General features: G+C 40.7%; 1 protein-coding gene and 1 pseudogene across 2 annotated transcripts in view; one reads left to right on the forward strand and one right to left on the reverse strand.

The window, feature by feature from the left end:
- Window positions 1-6685, reverse strand: part of NCKAP1L (NCK associated protein 1 like) — a 42496-nt gene extending 35811 nt beyond the window's left edge. The window contains exons 1-4 of one of the 2 annotated variants that reach the window (XM_017678644.3): window positions 6518-6682; window positions 5396-5506; window positions 4635-4727; window positions 307-363 (exon numbers count right to left, since the gene is read on the reverse strand). In XM_017678644.3, the coding sequence (XP_017534133.3) occupies window positions 307-363; window positions 4635-4727; window positions 5396-5506; window positions 6518-6619 (363 nt within the window). In that variant the 5' untranslated portion in view covers window positions 6620-6682. Of the gene's footprint in view, window positions 1-306; window positions 364-4634; window positions 4728-5395; window positions 5507-6517 lie in introns of both variants that reach the window. The other variant, XM_037007243.2, reaches the window with a different exon arrangement.
- Window positions 6686-14402: 7717 nt separating this feature from the next.
- On the forward strand, window positions 14403-18007 carry LOC140843795 (gametocyte-specific factor 1-like; annotated as a pseudogene).
- Window positions 18008-20846: the final 2839 nt, after the last annotated feature.

A 20846-nucleotide genomic window follows, 5' to 3' on the forward strand; every position in this document is an offset into this window, starting at 1 on the left:
AGTGATTTTAAGATACAAGGAAGCCAGGAAATAACGTAGTGTATGGGGATTGGAAGAAGTGGCATAAGAACATTCTTGTGTCATTTTTATATTAAATAAATCACATTGATGATCTGCTTAACATGAAAATACGTTTTCACTTCAGCACTCTTTACAAAAGAATTATAGTCCTGGAATGAATAGCCATTCATTCATCATATATATTATATAAGCAATATTACAGTCCTAGAGAAGTAGCCATTCCTCCAGTTCCACCCCACCTCACACTGTGGCTCTAGCATAGAAGAAAATTGCAAAGAATCTTACGATATCAAAATGGCACTGGCAGGCATCAATGGTATTGAGAAGTTCATATACATGATCCTGGGGGGTAGAATTGGAGATGAGAATGAATAAAGAATAAAGAGAAGATGACATGTACTACCAGAATTTGAAGGGAGGTGTTCTCTCACTTACGGGTCCTAGAAAGGTCCTGAGTAACATAAGTCAAGCATTGCTAAACACAGGGAGCTCCTCCCCAGGAAGCTGCCAGGAGGCCCCCATCAGGCTTACCCTGCCAAATGCCTATATTTCCACAGGCACAGGCCACTTCTATATTAACTCCCTGACCTTATCGTCCCAGTGCTCCCTTACTCCACAAAAAGGTTACAAAATGCAGATCATCTGCTAGGCTATTTCTAAAATGCCGAAAATCATAACCATTTTTATTGACAAATCTCAAAGTTAGTCTATTCTTGGATTCCATGTCCTATTGTCAGAAGCTAATCATTAACAAATGGGAATATTACCCAACTTTCTATGTATTTCTATTTACTGACTACCTACCATACGCTGAGTACTTAGTAGGTAATTTGCATATACTTCATTTAACACTCATTCCAGTATGATAGGGATTCTTTTTCTTTTCATACACAATGTTACCTAAATAAATATGCAGTTTTATTATGGATACTTGCCTCCCCCCCACATCAGCACTGACCCTCCATCCTGAGCCAACCCCCAGATAAAACAGTTTAACAACCTAGATTGTCCCCTCTTAATTTTCTCCCTATTTATATAATCCTACTCAGGAAGAGAGAAAGAGATAGAGGGACAGATTTTCTTTAATTATTTGTATTATAAAATCAAGATAACATTAGACCTTTCTTGTCATTTTGCTTTTCTCATTCAACCTTACCCGCTGAAAGTCCTCAGATTCATGTGGTAGAACATTAATGCACTTTCTTTTAGTGGCCAAATAATAGCCCAAGGTATGGCCAATTCATTCAACCTTTTTCCCACTGGTGGACATTTGCTTTTGCTCCCAATTCCTGAGCTACCCACTGCATACTGGTACTTTCATTTCTACAAAAGTGAAAGTGCTAGATCAAAGAATATATATTTTTTTATTTTAAAAATATGCTGTCAAAAGATTTGAACAGATACTTTACAATGAAAATATACAAATGGCAAATAAGCACAGGAAAATAAGCTCAACAATATGTCATCAGGGAAATGCAAATTAAAACCTCTAAAGATACCACTGAATACCCACTAGAATGGCTAAAACTGAAGTCTGATAATAGCAAGTGCTGATGAGAATGTGGAGCAACTGCAATACTAATATATTACTGATGGAAGGGGAAAATGAAACAGTGATTTTAGAAAAAAATTCGCCAGTTTCTTATTAAGTTAAATATACACATACCATATAATTCAACAATTCAACTTTTAGCTTATTTACTCAATTGAAAAAACAAATGTGTTCCCACCGTGAGCTGAACTCAAATGTTTATAGTAACTTATGCATAATGGCCAAAACCTGGACACAACCAAAATGTTCATTAACAGGTAAATGGATAAACAAATTGTATTCATACAATAGAATAGTACTCAGCAAAAATAGGGAATTAATCACAGATACTTGAAACAACATAGATGCATCTTGAAATTATGCTGAGTGAAAGAAGTGAGACACAAAAGAATGCATGCTGTATAGATTCTAATTATATGAACATCTATAAAAGAAAGATATAATCTGGAAAGCAGATCAGTAGTCGCCTGGCACCAGGAGTTAGGGAGGTAGGGATTGACTGGGGGGAAAAAAGACACAGGAAACATTTGGAAATGTTTGGAGATGGAAATTTTCTATACTTTGTGGTGCTTGTGACACAGTATATACATTTGTCAAATTTATTAAAAATGTGTGGGAAAAAAATACTTGCAAGTTATCTTCTCAAAAAGGCTGTATCTAAATTAACATACGGGGAAACCGAGTCTGAGAGTACTTAAGTTGCCCAAGATCACAAAGCTAGTAAGGGATAGTATCAGAATTAGAGCTCAGAGCCCATGATCTTCCCTCTATACTGCATAACCTCTAGACTCTGTCTAGACCTACACTGCCTCATTTGCTAGGAGAGCCTTTCTAGAACTCCTTCCTGCAACCCGATTCCCAAAGGATATGGGTGAGCTCTTAGCCACCTGTCATTACACAGGTCTTATACTCTAAAGAGATGAATCAGAAGGGAATGGAATTAACATTTGTTGTCCTATTACTTTACTATATGCTAAACACTGAGCTAAATGCTTTCCATGCATTATCTCATTTAATTCTGACAAATACCCTATGCAGTAAATCTTATCTCCCCATTTTATAGATGAAGAAACAGGAATTCAAAGAGTTTCTGGTTTAAAGTCATATATCTTGTAAGTGGTAAGGCTGAGATTTGAAGCAGGTCTGTCTGATTCACAGCCTACCTACTTTACAATGTATAATACCTCAGTATCTCTATTTCCCTTCCTGCCCTAAATGAGCCCTACCAAATGTTTTGGACTCAGAACTTTACCACTGTAGCAACCAGAAGGTGTCCTAAAATCTTTGGATTCCAATTTGATTGGAGTCAAGGCTCTTTTATGTTTCCAGCATTCTTTCCATTACCTCCACCAGAGCCTACCTTCTTCCTAACCACCACTTTCAGTTCCAAGATTAGTAACCTCTGACCTGACACTCCTTCAGACTTTATAGTCTTCCATATTCCCACTTTTCTCTTCATTGTGTGATCTCATGAATGATCTGGATTAACTCCCTAGGGTAGACACTGCACCCGAAGGAGGGTCCATACTTGTGTCATCTGAAGAAATACTATAATACCATCACAAACCTGGATTGCTTATATGGCTAAAATTTGTGTTATTTCTTTAACACGTCATACATGCACATTGCAAGAAAATCAGAAAATACAAAGATAATTTTAATTAGTTTTTAAAACTACTCATAATCCCACCAATCAGGAGTTCAAATCTTCTTTATATGCATATTTATCTATGTAAATACATATTTTAGGGACATCTTATGTCTTCAGCTGTATTGTAATTTGCTTTTACACTAAAAAACGTGAACATTTTCCCATACCAATTAATGTAAATACATATTATCATCTTTAACAGCTGAATATTCATTTATAGACATATACTCTGAGCTTTTAACCAAACCTCTATTTTTTGGATGTATCAATTATCAAGTTGTCACTATCATTAAGTAATACAACAAAATATATTCTTATACCTATATCTCTGAGTTTCTGTTTCCTTAAGACAACTTTCTAGAAGTAGAATTGTTCACTTAAAAGTCTGTATTTTTAAGACTTCTGAAACACGTTATCAATTTGCTTTTCAGAAACATTGTACCAAATTTTTTAGTTTGTTTACATTTACAAAAATAATACATGCTCATCATTATTAGAACTCAAATAAAATATCATCCATGTAGTATTGCTACCAAACACTGTTAACAATCAGATAAATCCAAATTGATGGATATTCTGAAAAATAACTAGTCTAGGCTTTTTGAAAAGTCCATGCCATAAAAGACACACACACAAAAAAAATTCTGGAAACTATTCTAGATTGAAGGCTACTGAGACATGACAACTACATTCAGGGTATGATCCTTGAGACAAACTGAAGGAATGTAAATATGGGCTATAAATTAACTAATAACATTGTAGCAGTGTTACTTTTCCTGAACATGATAACTGAATTAAGGTTATGTAGAAAATGTTCTCGTTCTTAGCAGAAGTATGCTAAAGTACTTAGGATGGGAAATGTAATGTCTGCAACTAAAATGGTTTGAAAAAATAAAGATACGCAACCGTGGCAAAATACAAGCAACTAAGAAATCCAGAAGAAGAACAGAATGATATTTATTGTACTACCCTTGGGATTTTCCAGTAGGTTTGTAATAAAATATTGGGTAATAATACTTAAAAATTCTTAACTCAAGAAATACAAAAATGTATAATTTCATAAAGACAATCACAGTCCACCTTCAAAGACAGTTATTTTTAACAATTTAATGCATAGTGTTCCAAATCCTTTATCCTTTATACACACACACACACACACACACACACACACACACACCAACATTATGTATATATAAGCTTATCTTTTAAAATAAAAATATACTTGTAACATACAGTATTCTGCAACTTGCTTTCACTTAACAATATAACTTAGATATCATTCCATATCAGTACATCTCTCTTATTTTTTCAAGAAAGAGTAGTAAGCAACATAAATGGACATCTACTAAAGAAGGAATAGCCTCCGAAGGACAATGCCTGCATTAGGGACCTGTGCTAGGGATAGCTCACCCGAAATTCCATGACATCCACAAATGACTGGTAGTAGTTGGTGAGGAATCTAATTATCTCAGCTTTTTCCCTATGTACTGGTCCTAAATGTTGCTGAGAGAAAAACAAAAATTTTAAAACATGAAATAAGACAATTTATACCCAAAACATTCTTAAAGAAGATTGAAATATACTTTCAAAGAAAGCTGGAAAATCTCCCACATTGTAAAGGTCTTTAAACAGAAGAGATTCTCTGGGTAGGATGGTTGCATGTGATCCTGACTAGATATAGAGTACTAAGTGAGAGGAAATTCCAAGGCCCCTCTTAGCCAAAGAAGTCTGCTTTTTTATCAAAGTCAAAGGAAGCAGAATGAGAAGATGCTACAAGTAAGACAGTAAGAAATCTAGAGCTAACATTTAATAAGGGAGAATTATGCACTGGATGCAAGGAAACACAAAGTGGGAAACAGAAACAACAATAAAATATATATACCCTGCTTGGTTAATAGAGCAGTCGTCTGTACGAGAACAAAGTGTTCTCCTGAATCTTGTAGTGGAGAAAGGCACAATGCTTTGCTCAAGCTTATCCTGGGAGAATCCCAACTTATCTCAGAATTCTCAAGACTACAACAACCTGAAGCCCTGTGGTTGAAACCAGGAAAACTAGAAGACTACTCCAGCCCCCACCAAGTTCAAAGAGAAGCAGTCAAAAGAAAAGAGTCTGAGCAGTCCAAGTACAGAGATATTTTAGAGAAAGGAGAGAAGACGAACTGCATTCTCACCGTGCTGTTTCGGACATCTATACTGGGAAATTTCTTGTTGATATACTTGAGAGATGATTCCATGGACTTTTCCAGTAAGAAAGGTGGCTTGGACTTGGGGTCTGAACAAGTCTGAACAAATAAAGCACACAATATTTCAACCCTTTTCCCTGCCCCTCAAACATATCTCTTCCTGCAGCATTCATTCTCACACAATCTCTTAGGGGGAGAGTATCTGGGAATTAATTATAAGAGCCTAAGAGTAGGTCCAGAACAAGTTACAGGACATTAAGAAAACCATCAGTAGAGCTAAACAACCTGCATCTTGTCTTGCCAAGAAAAGTTTAATGTCTGCTTGGCCCCAGCACAAAGAGGAAACTCTCCACACCTCTCATTTGAAGCCGGAAGTAGTGAGAGAAGGAGCTGCTCAGGAGTTAGATTCTGTAGAAAACTCAGTGTCACAATTACATCCATTATATAAGTATCTCATCCCGAAGGGCATTTATAGGAGACACAGGGATAGAGAAACCTTGTTCCTGGTGATTTGTTTTGCAACAAAATGCAAATATGTGCCCTCTCCAAAGTCCCCTATTTTCTCCCAGAAACTCCCCACTCCTACCAATCATTATCTCTATTTCCCTAGGCCCAGGGCCTAGCCTGGCTCCTGCCACCAGTCTCCCCCAGCTCCAGAGTACCTCTCCTAAACAGCTGCATACAAAACCACAGCATGAACTGTCTCGGGCTCTAAGTACCTCATAAGGCACCTACCCTTTGCTTTAATCTAAATATAATCTTTCTTCCTTCTAGGTAAGTACTTCCATGGAAAAGTCTTTTTCCAACTTTGGATATCTTCAGATCAGCAAAAAACAGTAAAACCCAGAATTCTAGACCCTAGACAATTATTTACCACCCCACCCCTACCCCCATACCAGCAGCAAGCAGACACTCTCAGAAACAAGAATCATTTTGAGAAATGGGAAGCCCTAAAAAAAAGCCTCCCTCTGCCTGCCAGCACTGGCTGGCCTATACAGTTCAAGTGACTGAAGGCCAATTAAACCAGTAGGAAAGAGGAGGGAGCCTAACTACTGGACCTGCCCTACTATTGCTGGAATAATTCATACTAGTCCAGGTATTTATGCTTACCTTCTTGATGTTATACATTCGGATGAGAACCCCCTGACCTCGATCATTCAGGATAGTGAGCTTCTCTGCTAATTTGTGCTGGTAAGCAGAGGTCAAAGACATGATGGCCACCAAGAGAGCAGAGCATCCAAACAGCAGTGCCTGATCTCCGCAAACACTTTCAGCTTGGGTGGTGACACCCTCTGGGCGGAGGGACCCAGCCTGGTTGGTGCGCTGGTCTTCCTGTTGCCTCTACAATTGGCTCATGGGTGAAAGCAGTCATTACAGCTCACAGGCCCTCAGTGTCTTCTTGTGCTTCCTCTTGCACACTCAGCAGTGGAGACTTCCTCATTCTAGCTGTGCAGCATTTTTGGTAAGACTGTGAAGTGGGTGGAGGTGGGGGAGACGGATAGGCTTTCAAAGCTGTTCAGTCTGGCACCAATCTTTTTGGCCTTACCCCTCCACTAGTATCCTATATAAAACTCCGTATCAGACAAAGATCGACCACCCCAGTCCCACACACCTCTATACTTTCCCTAGTCCCACACACCTCTATACTTTCCCTCTTTTATATCCCCATCAACAATGCCTAGGCTATCTTCTCCTGAACCTTAGGCCCACCCATCTTTTAGGGCCCAGATTAAATCGTAACTCCTCCTAATTAGCTCATCCAATGTCAAATATTGTATATAGCATTGTATTCCTTGTAATATTTTAAAGTATATGTCTTATCTCCCCCAGCCTAAGCTCCTTAATTGTAGAAATTGTATTTAATATTTCTTTATATCCCTCACAATGCTCTAGTATAGCAATTCTCAAAGTGTGGTCACATGAGCATCACCTGGAAACTGTCAGAATGTAGATTCTCAGGTCCCACCCAGACCTACTGAATCCAGAACTCCGCGGTAGGTTCAGCACTGGTTTAACAAGCCCTCCAGGTGATTCCAATGAACTCTCAAGTTTAAGAGCCACTGCTCCAGGACAATGGTTCTCAAAGGTGCTTATGAAACAGACCAACTTTATCCCCTGAGATTCAGGATTGGTAGGTCTGCAGTTGGGCCTAGAAGTCTGCATTTATAAGTACCCTGGGAGGGTGTGAGGAAGTTGGGGTTCCTATGGCCAGGATCCTCACTGAACTTAAACCACCTGATGATGGAACTGGCCTGTTGCTAGGCTACCACTGCCACACCTTCAGGCAATAAGCTATTGTGCTATATAGAGAGCTTGTCCCAGTGCCCTGGGTGGAGGTAGAGACGCTGGTGCTCGACCTTCCGCTGGGAGAACAAACCAGGTAATAAACCCCGTGCTATCTATTTCTTTGGTCACACTGAATCCATAGCGAACTTGCCCAGGGCTGAAACCCATTGGCAAGACAATTGGTGCAAGTCAGCAGGGTTCATTATTGACCAAGGAAAGCAACAGGCTGCCCTTATGGGAGGAGTGCTTCAGTGGGCTGCCCCTGTGAATGGGGAAACAGTGGATCATCCCCCAGTGGGTATGTGGTCTGAGGTGGCTTGCCTCCTAGAGGACTGGGCCCCACCCCAGGACTGGAGGCAAGTGGAGGTGACACCTCAGTCAGTAGGGGTGGCCCTTGGTATAGTAAGCAAATCCTTTGAGAAGCAGAGTGCCCGTGAGGCAGGGGAAACTGTGGGTTGGCTGCTTCTCACAGTCTTAAAAAGGTCTACAGAGGAGACCCAAGAAATGGGGGCACGAGAATGCTAGCTGCAAACTTCTGTGGATTCCCTGAGGATGGAGATGGTATTGATGCAAGAGGAGGTGGCACAAGAACGTGAGCTGCAAACCTCTGTGGATTCCCTGAGGAAGGAGATGGCATTGATATGAGAGGAGGCAGCATGAAAGCACCAGCAGCAAGGTGCCATTGGAGATGAGACAGCAGCGCTGCCAGGTGTTCTGAAGGAGGAACAAGCCATCAAGGAAAAAGATGAACTCCTGAGGGAAGCACAGGCGGAGGTGGCACGACTTCAGCTGCAAAGCATTGAGGTGAAGGTAAGAGACTGAGCTAGCACTGCTGTGAGGCACAGTAGAAAAGGTAAAGGTTGTAGTGGAGGAGGCACTCGGGGGAGGGGAGAGAAAGGTGCCATCAGCCCCAGAAATGGAGGAGCTGGGGAAGGGTGAAGGGGTGATGCCGGAGGCACTGGTGCCTCCTGTATTGAAAGCATACCAAGTGGTTGTAAAGAAAATAAAGACCCAGCAGCTGAAAGTTCCCCAAAGAGAGGAGCAGCCCCCTCCCCAGGTCGTGGAGCACTCTATGCTCCGCCCCTATACTCATGCTGAGCTGATAGATTTGGGCTCCTGGTTTAGGCAGAAACCCTCGGAGTCAATATCAGCTTGGCTCCTGTGTCTGTGGGACTTAGGGGTGGATGGAATTATTCTGTCAGGATCAGAGATGGGAAAGCTGTCTTCCCTGACAGTGCTGCCTGCCTTGAGGCAACAATTACAAAATGCACATCAGACCCCAGGGAGTCACTCCTTCCTTGATTGGCTTTGGCTGCACTTCGTGCTGTGTGGCCCAATCCGGGTGATCTAACATCCTCTCCTGTTAGATGGCAGACATATGTTGAACTTCAACACTTGTTGTGGCCGCTGACATATATTAGTGAAAAGCAGGAAGAACTTGCTTTTGAACCATTAGTAGCAGAGAGTCCTTATCAGGAAGGAAGAGCCCTTATATCTGAAGATCAGATCATAGTACATAGATGGCTCCAGCCATGGGAGGCCCCCAAAATGGAGGGCCATACCTTTCCATCCTAAGACAGACAATATGGATGGAAGATGGTGAGAGGAAGAGCAGCCAATGGGCAGAGTTGCTGGCTGTGTGGCGTGCGATCAAACAGGAGCCCTCCCCTATAGTTGTCTGCTCTGACAGCTGGGCTGTCTATCAGGGCTTGACTCTGTGGCTACCAACATGGCACCATGCTAACTGGCTGGATGGTCACCGACCCCTTTGGGGCCAAGAACTGTGGCAAGACTTATGGGTCTGTGGTCAGACTAAAATAATTACAGTATACCATATGACAGGTCATTTGTCACTGGCATCCCCAGGAAATGATGAAGCAGATAAACTGGCCCAGATACATTGGTTAGAAGGAAAGCCTGCCTCCCATGTAGCCCAATGGCTACATCAGTGTTTGTTGCATGCAGGGCAAAAGACAATGTGGGCTGTAGCCCATCAGCGGTGGGATTTGCCTTTGACCTTCAAAGAAGTTAGTAGAGCCTGGCAGGAGTGTGCCGTGTGCTCCAAAAGGGACTTACACCGAGTTCCACAGCAGCATGGGACAATAGCTAAGGGGCCTATATCCCTCGTCAGGTGGCAGATAGACTATATTGGGCCTCTACCTGTGTCAGAAGGATATCGGTATGCGATGACTTGTGTGGACACAGCTACTGGACTTCTGGTTGCTTTTCCTACCCGTTGTGCAGACCAGCAGATGACCAAAAGAGGCCTGGAGCATCTCTTTGCTGCTTATGGCCGACCACATCCATATCCCTATGGGAATCAAGTGGAAGTTTCATGTGCCATACAATCCTACCACAGCAGGCATGATAGAGAGGCACAATGGCTTATTGAAATCCAGACTAAATTCAGATACCAATAGTCTGCGGGGATGGTCAGTCTGCTTATGAACCGTGCTACGGAGTTTGAATGAGAGACCCCGAAAGGGAGCCCTGAGCCCCGTAGACATGTTAACACATACTGCTGCCTCCCCTATACAACTGCAAGTACAAACCAAGGAAGAATCACTGAAGCCAAGGTTCGGCCACCAGAATAACATCTTGCTGCCAGCACCAACTGCACTGAACCCCAGAGACTCCATTGAGTGGACATGGTCTTGGACCTTTTGACACATGGACCAACAATGGCTGGCTCTCCTGACACCTTGGGGACAAGGCCTGGAAGCTGGCCTCCTGTGTATTCCTGGACAGCAGAGTGGCCACCAAAGGTCACAGTAGTATATCCTGAACGGCCAGAAGGTAGGAGTATCTTACCAGGGAGTTTTATTTTATCATTATGGCCAGTGCATGCACCTCTAGTAGTAGCACTATATTTAGACCCTTCAGTAACCCCCATGGAGAAAGGGGTAAAAGTATAGTATACTAGACCTGGAAGGGACCCCCTTCCTGCTACATTCCTATCACAGGACCACTGTCTTCATGCATCCTACCTGATGTACAAGATATGCCTATGTTGGTGTCATTAAAACATGTGTCTTATCGTCGCTAAGGTCTTTGTGGATTGGGAACTTCCTCTGGCTTGAGGATTATATATTATTATAATTTTTGTTACCTGTATCAAAATATTGCTGTATCTTAATTTTTATTATCTCTAAATTGTTATCCTCTGTTGCTATTGTGGAATCTGGTTACAGTGCTCCAGCTTTCTCGCACAGGGACCATTGCAGAAGATTGAAAGCGTGTAGATTGTAAGGCAAGAATCCTGGAGGGGTGGAATGGGGAGAAGTTGGGGTTCCTATGGCCAGGATCCTCACTGAACTTACACCTGATGATGGAACTGGCCTGTTGCTAGGCTACCACTGCCACACCTTTAGGTAATAAGCTAGTGTGCTATATAGAGAGCTCCGCCCAGAGGCAGAGACGCTAGTGCTTGACCTACCACTGGGAGAACAAGCCAGGTAATAAACCCTTTCACCCCAAAGAACGTTTTGCTGTCAGTTTCTTTGGTCACATTGACTCCATAGCAAACTTGCCCGGGGCTGAAACCCATTGGCAAGACAGAGGGTTTGGTCCAAATGTTCCATTGGACGCATTGTTGAGAAACAATGATCTAGAACACCACCTCTTGGACCCAGAAGCCACTCAATAAATATGCTGATTTGTTGAATTATTAAGACTAACTGGGAAACAGGCTCCATGAAGAAGAACTAAATTAACTGAGATTAACAAGGAGATATTAAAAATAGACTTTAAATCTTAGAAGACTGAATGAATCTTAGCATTAAAATATTCTTGCCATTCCAAACAGGCATTAACTCCGTAACTCAAGAAAACCAATTTGCTTTCAAGGTTCTTTCTAGGCAAAAAGCAGAAGATCCTCGGAAAAATTCTAAATCAGAGTTGTTTTCATATCTACTTCCTTACCAGTACCTTTTCTCCACTTTTTAATCATTCCTACTTTCCAAATCCAAGGCTCTCATTGTCCCAATAAATCATGGGATGGAGGGAGGAACTGATCAGGATTATTCTTTAAGGAACTTAGTAAGTTTGCTCCCAAAGGAATATATTTTTTTAAACAAACAAGAAGATAGCAATGCTTATCACATGAAGTTTCAAACATCTCTAAGGGTGACTTTGAATTTTTGGAAAATATAGAACTGCTTTCTGGTTTATTTACTAGATCATGTTTCTAGAAAACTATGAGCCAGACACTAGGTGATAATGGCTCTGAAGATTTGAATCACCTGCTATTATTTCAAAGAAACCTAGGCTCTACTTAAGAGATTTGTGGGATTTCTACTGGTTTTACACCTTGATGGGGAAGAATAAAGAACAGACAGTAAGATGCCACCATCTAGGAAGCTGGGCAGCAGTATAGCAGCAGCCTGCCTTCTTACAGGTTAGTGTAGTTCTATTGGATCTTTTTCACTTGCATTTTTTAACCTCTTCCTGAAACTTTTATTGAGGACTCTTACAAAGAGATCTTGTTTTCTGCTCTCCCATAATATGTACTCCCCAACTTCATGGGGACCATGTTCTCAGTCAACAGTGAATGTGTTCTGCCTTTCCCACTTATGGTTTCCCTCTTGTTGACCCAAATCCTACTCAGTTTTTTGGATCTAGCTCAAATAGTCCCAAGTACAGCCTTTGCTAAACTCCCACAGCACTTGGTCTATACCATATATTTCACATCTAAATTAGGTCCACCTTTAACTGCCCATTCCATAGTATATTACCAACCCCCACTGCACTGTAAGATTGCTGGGGCTGGGAAACACTTATTTGCCTATACTTGGTATATGGGAAAAGCCTACATTTTGGCATCAGACATAATTTGGGGCTCAAATGTAGCTGAGTTCAATGGGCTGAGTCTTATGACTTAGAGGCTAAGAGCCCAGGTTCTGGACTATATGGCTTGAGTTAAAATCCCAACTCTATCATTTAGATCTGATTTCCCTGTCTGTAAAATGGAGATGTTGATAATATTCTATTCCATGGGGACAGTGTGTGTATTAAATTAGCTACTACATGAAAAGTGATGACCTAGTTGTTTACTGCATACCAGGTTAAGAGTTTTATATGTACTACCTCAAATAATTACAGTACTCAAACACTAGCTTTGTAACTTTAGTATATCTATCACCACTGAACTGGTTTGCTAATCTATAAAATGGTGGCAATCCCTCATATAACTGTGCAAATGATTATATGATATGGTATTTGTAAACATTTGGCTTAAGACCTGGTACACTGGATTAGGAATGCCAAAAATAAAGTAAAATGATGATTTATTTTTAGCATGTAATAAGCTTATGTTGCTTTCTGCAGAATTCTATTTGGCACCCCATAGAGAAAAAGGCCAGGTTTAAAGATGAGACTCATCATGCCCCCTAAAGAGGAACTTCATTGCAAAGATCATGCAGCAGTTCCTCCTAGAAACTGGAGGAATCCTTCTCAGGGTGGCTTAACTACTCCAGAGCAGGGCCTACTAACCCTGGCTACAAATCAGAATCCCCTGTGGAACTCTTTTAAAGCCATGGTCAGCCAGACTGCATTTGTGAAGATGCTAATCCAATGGTTCTGGAACGGGGCCAAAGAATCCGTTGCTTTAAAACTACTCAATGATTCTCATGCACAACCAAGATTGAGAACCACTTGTCCAAGATTTAATTATGATATCAAAAATTTCCAACCTCTGAGAAACCATAGAACATATGGTGGGAGAAGAGGAATTGAGTAGACTGAACAGAGTTGATTCACATCACTTGACAAAAGGTACTGTGCTTTCCCTCTCCTCAAACTGCAGCTATTTGCCTTGTTTTGCCTTACAGAAGGATTGGTTTCCTCTTTAAGTGACACTTCCCTTCAGACTCTTAGGCTACTTCAAGAGTAAGGTAGGTCTTGAAAGCCTTTAGACTAGGTTTAATTGTCAAGGTAGCATCAAAGTTCGAATACTCTTGCCAAGTCTAACATGTTTCATAGTCTTGACCTCTCTGCATAGGATATTCAGCTATCAATATTTAGGTGAATGATCCCATGTCACCAATTCTCACTGCCTATTCTAAAGCACTCTTTGTTATGAAGACCAGCCTTATCAATTTAGTCAAACTTTTACTTTTCCAGGCTGTTGGCTAAATAAGAGCTTGGGGGTTATCAGCAGACTACATTCAGGTATTAAAGCTCTTTTTCCATTATTGTTTAGAATCTAAAAATAACTGTATAATATTGGATTATTCTGCAGCCTTTATTTTCCAGAGAGCCAATTTACTTCATAATAAGTGTTCATGGCTCTAATAATATCATTAACATACAGTGTAAGCTTTAAAGAACCACCCTGGCTTGTGTTCCTGAAAGGTACCTAAATCTAAATCCCTGGACTTAATCATCTAAATTCCCTCAGGAAAATCTGATATTGAACAGTCTAGCTCTGTGCCCTTTGTCTATGCCTAAGGCATGATGCAAAGAGAAATGAAATGGGCTATCTAGGCATTTTTCTATCCCTACTGCTTATACCAGTCTGCCTTGATCTTTCCCCCCTCTATCAGACTATACTGTCCCTGATTTGCAGAAATCTCAGCTGTAGCTGTTGCCTGGAAACTCAGGAGTCCTTGAAGTAAATGTCTGCTAGGACAGCTAAAGACAGCTAGCCATAGGAAAAGTAGGCTTCCTACTGGCAGTCAAATGCAGCAGATTTAAGATGGTGTATTCTTAGTTCACTTCTAGGAGCCTTCATATGGTAAAATACAACTTTAGAGATTTCAGACCAGCAGTCTCAGATAGTTATAAAGCCTGAACTTAAACATGGTACTGTTCATTCTTCTGATCCCTTCTCCCCAAAAGTGGCTATGCTGCCCTTCTGACAAGTAGCATCCTTGTCTGGAATAGCACTGATTTTAGATAAGTTTGGCAAAGATATGGGAGGGAGCAATGCTAAACAATAAAGGAACCAGCTGCCCCAGCCTTGCTTTCTCTAGCACTCAAGCTTATGGTGTTAAACTTCATCTTACCCCAGCACTGTGAGTTTTGCAAGGAATCCTGCTTGTTTAATACTCGATTTGGGGGCAAAACACTCTATTTAAAACAAGCAGTAAGACTAAGAATTACATACAAGTGTTAATTTTTGGTCTTCCAAGGCATATAAGCAGTGACTTTCTCCTATTACCTAACTGGCTAAACTATTGCTCTAATTATCCAAAATTTCCAAGGTTAAGACTTAAGATACCCAAACAGTTCACACCACTCTTTGGAGAACAGAAAAGAGGCCTATGTTAAAAGACTACCTCATCTGAAATGTCATTATGTTCATTGCCAACCTATGGTTCCTGCTATTTAGGCCTCATGGAGCCAGAAGCCTTAGAAATACGTCCTTATGGCCCAAACCACAGGATGCCAGCCTGCAGGTTACAGTACCACTTGGCATCATGTAGAAAGGTAAGCTTTCCTGATAAGAACTGTTAAGTCACTACAGAAGAAAAATAAGTTCATAATGCAAAAGCTAAAGACTTTTTTTAAAAGAACAACCTTCTGGCCATACATAGCACCTGGTAATTCTAGATGATGGAACATGGTACATCTTCAGCATTTCCAGAAAGGAATGGAGGGTAGAATACAGGCAAAACTTAATAGCCATTTAAGAGGAACTTTTTCCTTTCAGAAAAATCCAAAGATAGCTTTAAAAACATGGCTGACTACAAACATTATGCTTGTCATGTGGTCCCAATCAAAAGGCTCAAGGAACATGAAGTTAGCTGTGTCAATAGAACTGCTATAGATGATCGTAAGATTTTTTTTGGAGTGGGGGGCAGATAAGTGGTATCAAGTTCTATTTCCTCACACATACCCCAGCTCCATATTCCATAGTTATAGAAGTCTTAACCAATAAGAGGAGTAAAAAAAATAAAATAAAATAAAGGAAGTTTCTACTCTGCTTCTATAACTTTTGGTCTGCTCTATTTCAGAGCCATTTAATCTTCCAAAGGTTATCTCTCCAAATTTGGGACCAAGCGAAAAACTTTCTAGTCTGCCAACCAGACTCTTGACCCTGACATCTGGAACATGAGTGAGCAAGGGTAAAATGGTGAATAGTCATAAATGAAGGCTTGGGCCCCAAGTCCTTCATAGTTATTCAGGACAGTGCTTAATACCTAAGTCTTAAGACTCCTCCCACAAAATCATTCATCAAAACAATCAAAAAAGTAAATTTGAGAATTTCATCTGTCCCTGGAAGGGCAACTCAATAAAAAGGAGAAAATTAGAACTAAATTACAACAGTTTAAAGAATCTTATCTTATCAATACCTGGTCACTCTCCATAGAAAAAATTTACTGGTATAAACCAAAATTTGTAATCTGAAAGGCTGGAATTTATCCTATCTCAAGTGATTTCCTTTCTCTAAGACACAGCTTGTTATAATGGAGAACTCACTAGCTTTTCAGTCAGATTAGGTTCAGCTATCCGCCTTGGCCTTAAAGGAAGTTGCTTCTCAAACACATCTTCCTCATCCATAAAAAGAATAATACCTCCCTCATAAGGTGGATTAATACGAAATAAAGATGTATATGTTAGAGCAATGAAAGCTCCTTTAACAGACAAAGTTCAAATTGTGTTAATATCATGGTTTAACACAACAGCAGTTTCCTTGCATACAAGGCCAGTGCAAGTATTCAGTAGAAGTGGTGATTTGAGGGTCTTTTCATCTTGTGAGTGTCACCTTCCACACTAAGATTCCCAAGCTGCCACAGAAAGAGAATGGAGGTGGTGCAGCTGCCTCCTCAACACCTCAGCACAGAGGAGTATACTTCTACTCACATTCCATTGGCAAAATGTAGTCACATGACCATACCTAACCATAAGGGAGGTGGGAATGTAGTCTGTGGCAGAACAGCCACTTCCCAGTAACAGACTACAGAAGGGAGGCACCTATCTGTTGCCAGCTAACCTTCTCTGTAACAATATACAAAGGCTTTGTACTTGTGTTACTTCTCCCTCCTCTCCTTCTTTCTAGATAACACACAGTATCATTCTCCTTCATTTGTTCTTAAGACATTCCCTACAAAAATGCTAGTTTGTGAAAGGTAAGGTAAATCATCTTATAGAAGTTTCTGGAACAAAGAGCAGAATACCTTTAAGTTGGACTCTTAAAGTGAGATGGCCACTAGGTCCATAAACATAGCAGATGCCTAAGCTTCAATTATGAATTTTTTTTAAAAGCAGTATTCATTGGCCCTGAGTACTTCATTTCTTTCCTAAATCTCCACATAGGACTTCAATCACTCAAGGACTTGATTACACAAGGTTCTTGATTCTTTGTAAGATTTTCAAGGAATAAAGCACTGATATAAAGTGGAAAGAATTAAACAAGGTCAGGATCCCCAACCCAACAAGCTTGAAGGACACATCTAAGAGAAGAACTATCAATGGAGTTAACCACCACATAGTTAAACACACTCAGTTAACTACTGAGGGAAGAGAACTATTAAAAAACAGAAGCTAGTACAAAATCATCTATTCCCATCTATACCCTGACATTCAGTATATCAACTATTTTTGATAAAATAACTTTATTTTCTAGAGCTAGTTATCTAGATCAATGCTCTAGTTCTGGTTTCCAACCAACTTTCCTCTTTTGGTATTCTCCTACAGTGACTCAAGAGACTTAAAAAAAGAGACTACGGATGATAAACATCATAACTATAAGTCCTGATGAAAAGGTAGAGTAACTTTTTTAAACTAATATCATTAGTTCTATGATATTAACATAATTTTAATATCACTAATGTTACATTCTAAATCTTCAAAGATTCTTAGATAAATTTTTCTTTAAAAAAAAAGTTTTTTCCATGCTAAGTCCTCCTCTGCCACAATAGGATGTAGGGAAATTCCTGATGGCTTTAAATCAGGCTTTACAGAAAGAGCTGTCTAGAACTCTATCTGAAATGCTGCCAGCACACATCGAACTTAGGTCTTCCATAAAAATACTATCAAAATGACACTACCTCAATGTTCTTTCTACCCATAGGTCAGAAAAACTGATGGAGAAGTTGTAGACTAAAGAGCCAGCAGACAGATTTATTACTAAGTCTCTTAAAACTTTGGGAATCTTCAAAAAGACATATGCACCCCTACATTTATCACAGCACTATTTACAATAGCCAAGATATGGAAGCAACCTAAGTGTTCATCAGTAGATGAATGGATAAAGATGTGGTACATATACACAATGGAATATTATTCAGCCATAAAAGAAAACAAATCCCACCACTTGTAACAACATGGATGCAATGAGAGGGTATTATGCTCAGTGAAATAAGCCAGGCGGAGAAGGACAAATACCAAGTGATTTCACTCATTTGTGGAGTGTAACAACAAAGCAAAGCTGAAGGAATAAAATAGCAACAGACTCACAGACTCCAAGAAGGGATACTGGTTACCAAAGGGAAGGGGTGGGAGAGGGTGGGTGGGGAGGGAGAGAGAAGAGGATTAAGGGGCATTATAATTAGCACACACAATATAGGTAGGTCACAGGGAAGGCACTACAGCACGGAGAAGACAAGTAATGGCTCTATAACATCTTACTATACTAATAGACAGTGACTGCAATAGTGTGGTGGGGGGACTTAATATGGGTAAATGTTGAAACCACAAGGTTGTTCATGTGAAACCTTTGTAAGATTATATATCCATGACCCCTTAATTTTAAAAAAACTATACTCTTTACATAGTCTGAAAAAAAAAAAAGAAGTGATATATATACACAATGGTACATTATTCAGCCATAAAAAAAGAAACCTGCCATTTGCAACAACATGAATGGACCTAGAGGGTATTAGCTCAGTGAAATGAGCCAGGTAGAGAAAGACATACCATATGATTTCAATTAGCTGTGGAATATAAAAACAAAACAAAATGAATAAAATAGCAGTAAACTCAGACACTGAAAAATGACTGGTAGTTACCATGGGGGAGGAGTTGGGGTGGGTTAAGTGGGGAGGGTAAGGGGGATAAAGAGGCACAAAAATTCTCAATCATAATATAAGTTGATCATGGGGATGGTATTACAGCATGGAGAATACAGTCAATGATTCTATAACATCTTCCTATATTGACAGATAGTAACTACAGTAGTGAGGGTGAGGATCTAATAATACGGGGAACTGTGGAACCACACTGTTGTATATTTGAAACCAATACAAGATTGTATATCAACAATATTTCAATTAAAAAAATAACAAAGTTAAAAAAAAAAGTCACCCTGTAATATAATTAGTTATAAGAAATACATATTTGGTAAAAAAAAATTTTTAATTTAAAAAATTAAAAAATAAATACATATTTGGTCATTCTTAATGACCAAATATATATTTCCCAGGTATACTGGTCTTCATCCACAGATCCTGAAAACACTACAGAGCCTTAAAGATAAAACAGATGTTTTGTCATGTTAATGAGAGATTTTTGGTCTCCCCACCCAAGGGCAGGGCTGGAGGCTGAATCAGCCACTGGCCAATAATTTAGTCACTTATGACTATGCATTGAAGCCCTCACAAAATCCATGAGAAGAGCTCTTGCTTTCGCGCTCTCTCGCTCTCTCACTCTGCTCTTCCTGCTTTGCTCGGCTGGCCCCTGCTTCTTGGTTGGAGAGAGCTTCTATGCTTGGGGAACTAGAACACCTCCACTTGCCACTGAGCCAGGCCCCAAGCTCCAGGAGTATAGAAGCTCCTTTATTTGGGACCTTGCCCTGTGTCTCTCCATCTGGCTGTTAATTTGTATCCTCTACAGTATCCTTTATTAAACTGGTAAATGTTAAGTGTTTTCTGAGTGAAAGGGCAAGCACCATGATTCTATTTCAGCCAATTGGGACCCGGATCCTACCTCAGCCAATCAGGACCTGGATCCTATTTCACCCAATCAGAGCTTGGTCTCTCTCCTCTCCATTCAGCAAAGAGCTCACCCACCACCCTTAGACCCTGCCAATTGACCAGATCTATGACCTATCACCCCACCAACTACCCCTAGATCCAGCCAATCAGCCAGAGCCATGACCATCACCCCACCAACTGCCCTAGAACCCCATAAAACCTTTGTGATATTGAAACTTGCTCTCTTTCTCTGGCATCTTGCCACTGCTTTGGTATAGATGAGAAATTGAGCTCAAGCTAGCTTAAATAAAGGCTCTTTGCTTTTGCATCAGTGTTGGCTCCTTGGTGGTCTTCTGGGATTCGCAACTTTGGGCACAACATTTGGGGACTCATCTGGGATCCCAGAGACCCCCAGGACCCCCGACCTGGAGAGCCCTGTGCCGGCTGGTGAGTGCACTCAGTTATCTGTCTGTCTTTGTCTGCCTGTGTCTCACTGTTTTTGTTAATGAACAAGCTTGTATAAGCCTGTAGGAGCTCCAATCTGTATCTGGGTCAGCATTGACTTAGGCAGATGCGCTGGCGGGTCACCGACCAGGGGTCTTGGGAGACGTCCCTTGCCCCCGTCTGGAGGATGAGGTCCTCATCTGTGAGGAAAGTCAGCTGCTGCTGCAGTCCAACAGGCCCTCAACTTACTTTCAGTTTTGCCTCTGCAGCCCCGGCAGATTCTTCTCTGTAGGCACCTTTTTGTTGTTTGTCATGTTTGTCTTAGTCTTGTTGTCAGAAGAAATGGGACAGACACAGATGACCCCCTTGTCTCTCATGACAGACCATTTTTCTCAGACATTAGGGAGAGAGCTCACAATTTGAGCATGGACATCAGGAAGAGAAAATTTCGTGTTTTCTGCACCTCAAGTGGCCGTCCCTTAACATTGGCTGGCTGCCGGAGGGAACATTTAATCCAACCACTCTTTTACAGGTTAAAGATATCAGGGGAAGAGCTAACAACCTCAGTGTGGAAGTCCAGAAGGGTCGGTGGCAGGCTTTTTGTTCTAGCGAGTAGCCAGTTTTCAATGTCGGCTGGCTGCCAGAGGGAACCTTATCATTATGTCTCAGTCTGTATGTTTGTGTGTCTAAGTGTGTAAATGAAAATATCTTTCTACCTCCAGATGGTATTAATGAAATTGATTTAAAAACAAGTGCTTGTGAAAATTGGGCATTCTAAAACTTCCAGAAAATCTGATAAAAAATGTTAAGCATTAATGCTAATTTGGGTTTGCCTGAGGTGGGCATGTCCTTGT

Source organism: Manis javanica, chromosome 10, assembly GCF_040802235.1.
Source record: "Manis javanica isolate MJ-LG chromosome 10, MJ_LKY, whole genome shotgun sequence".
NCBI classification, from domain to species: Eukaryota; Metazoa; Chordata; class Mammalia; order Pholidota; family Manidae; genus Manis; species Manis javanica.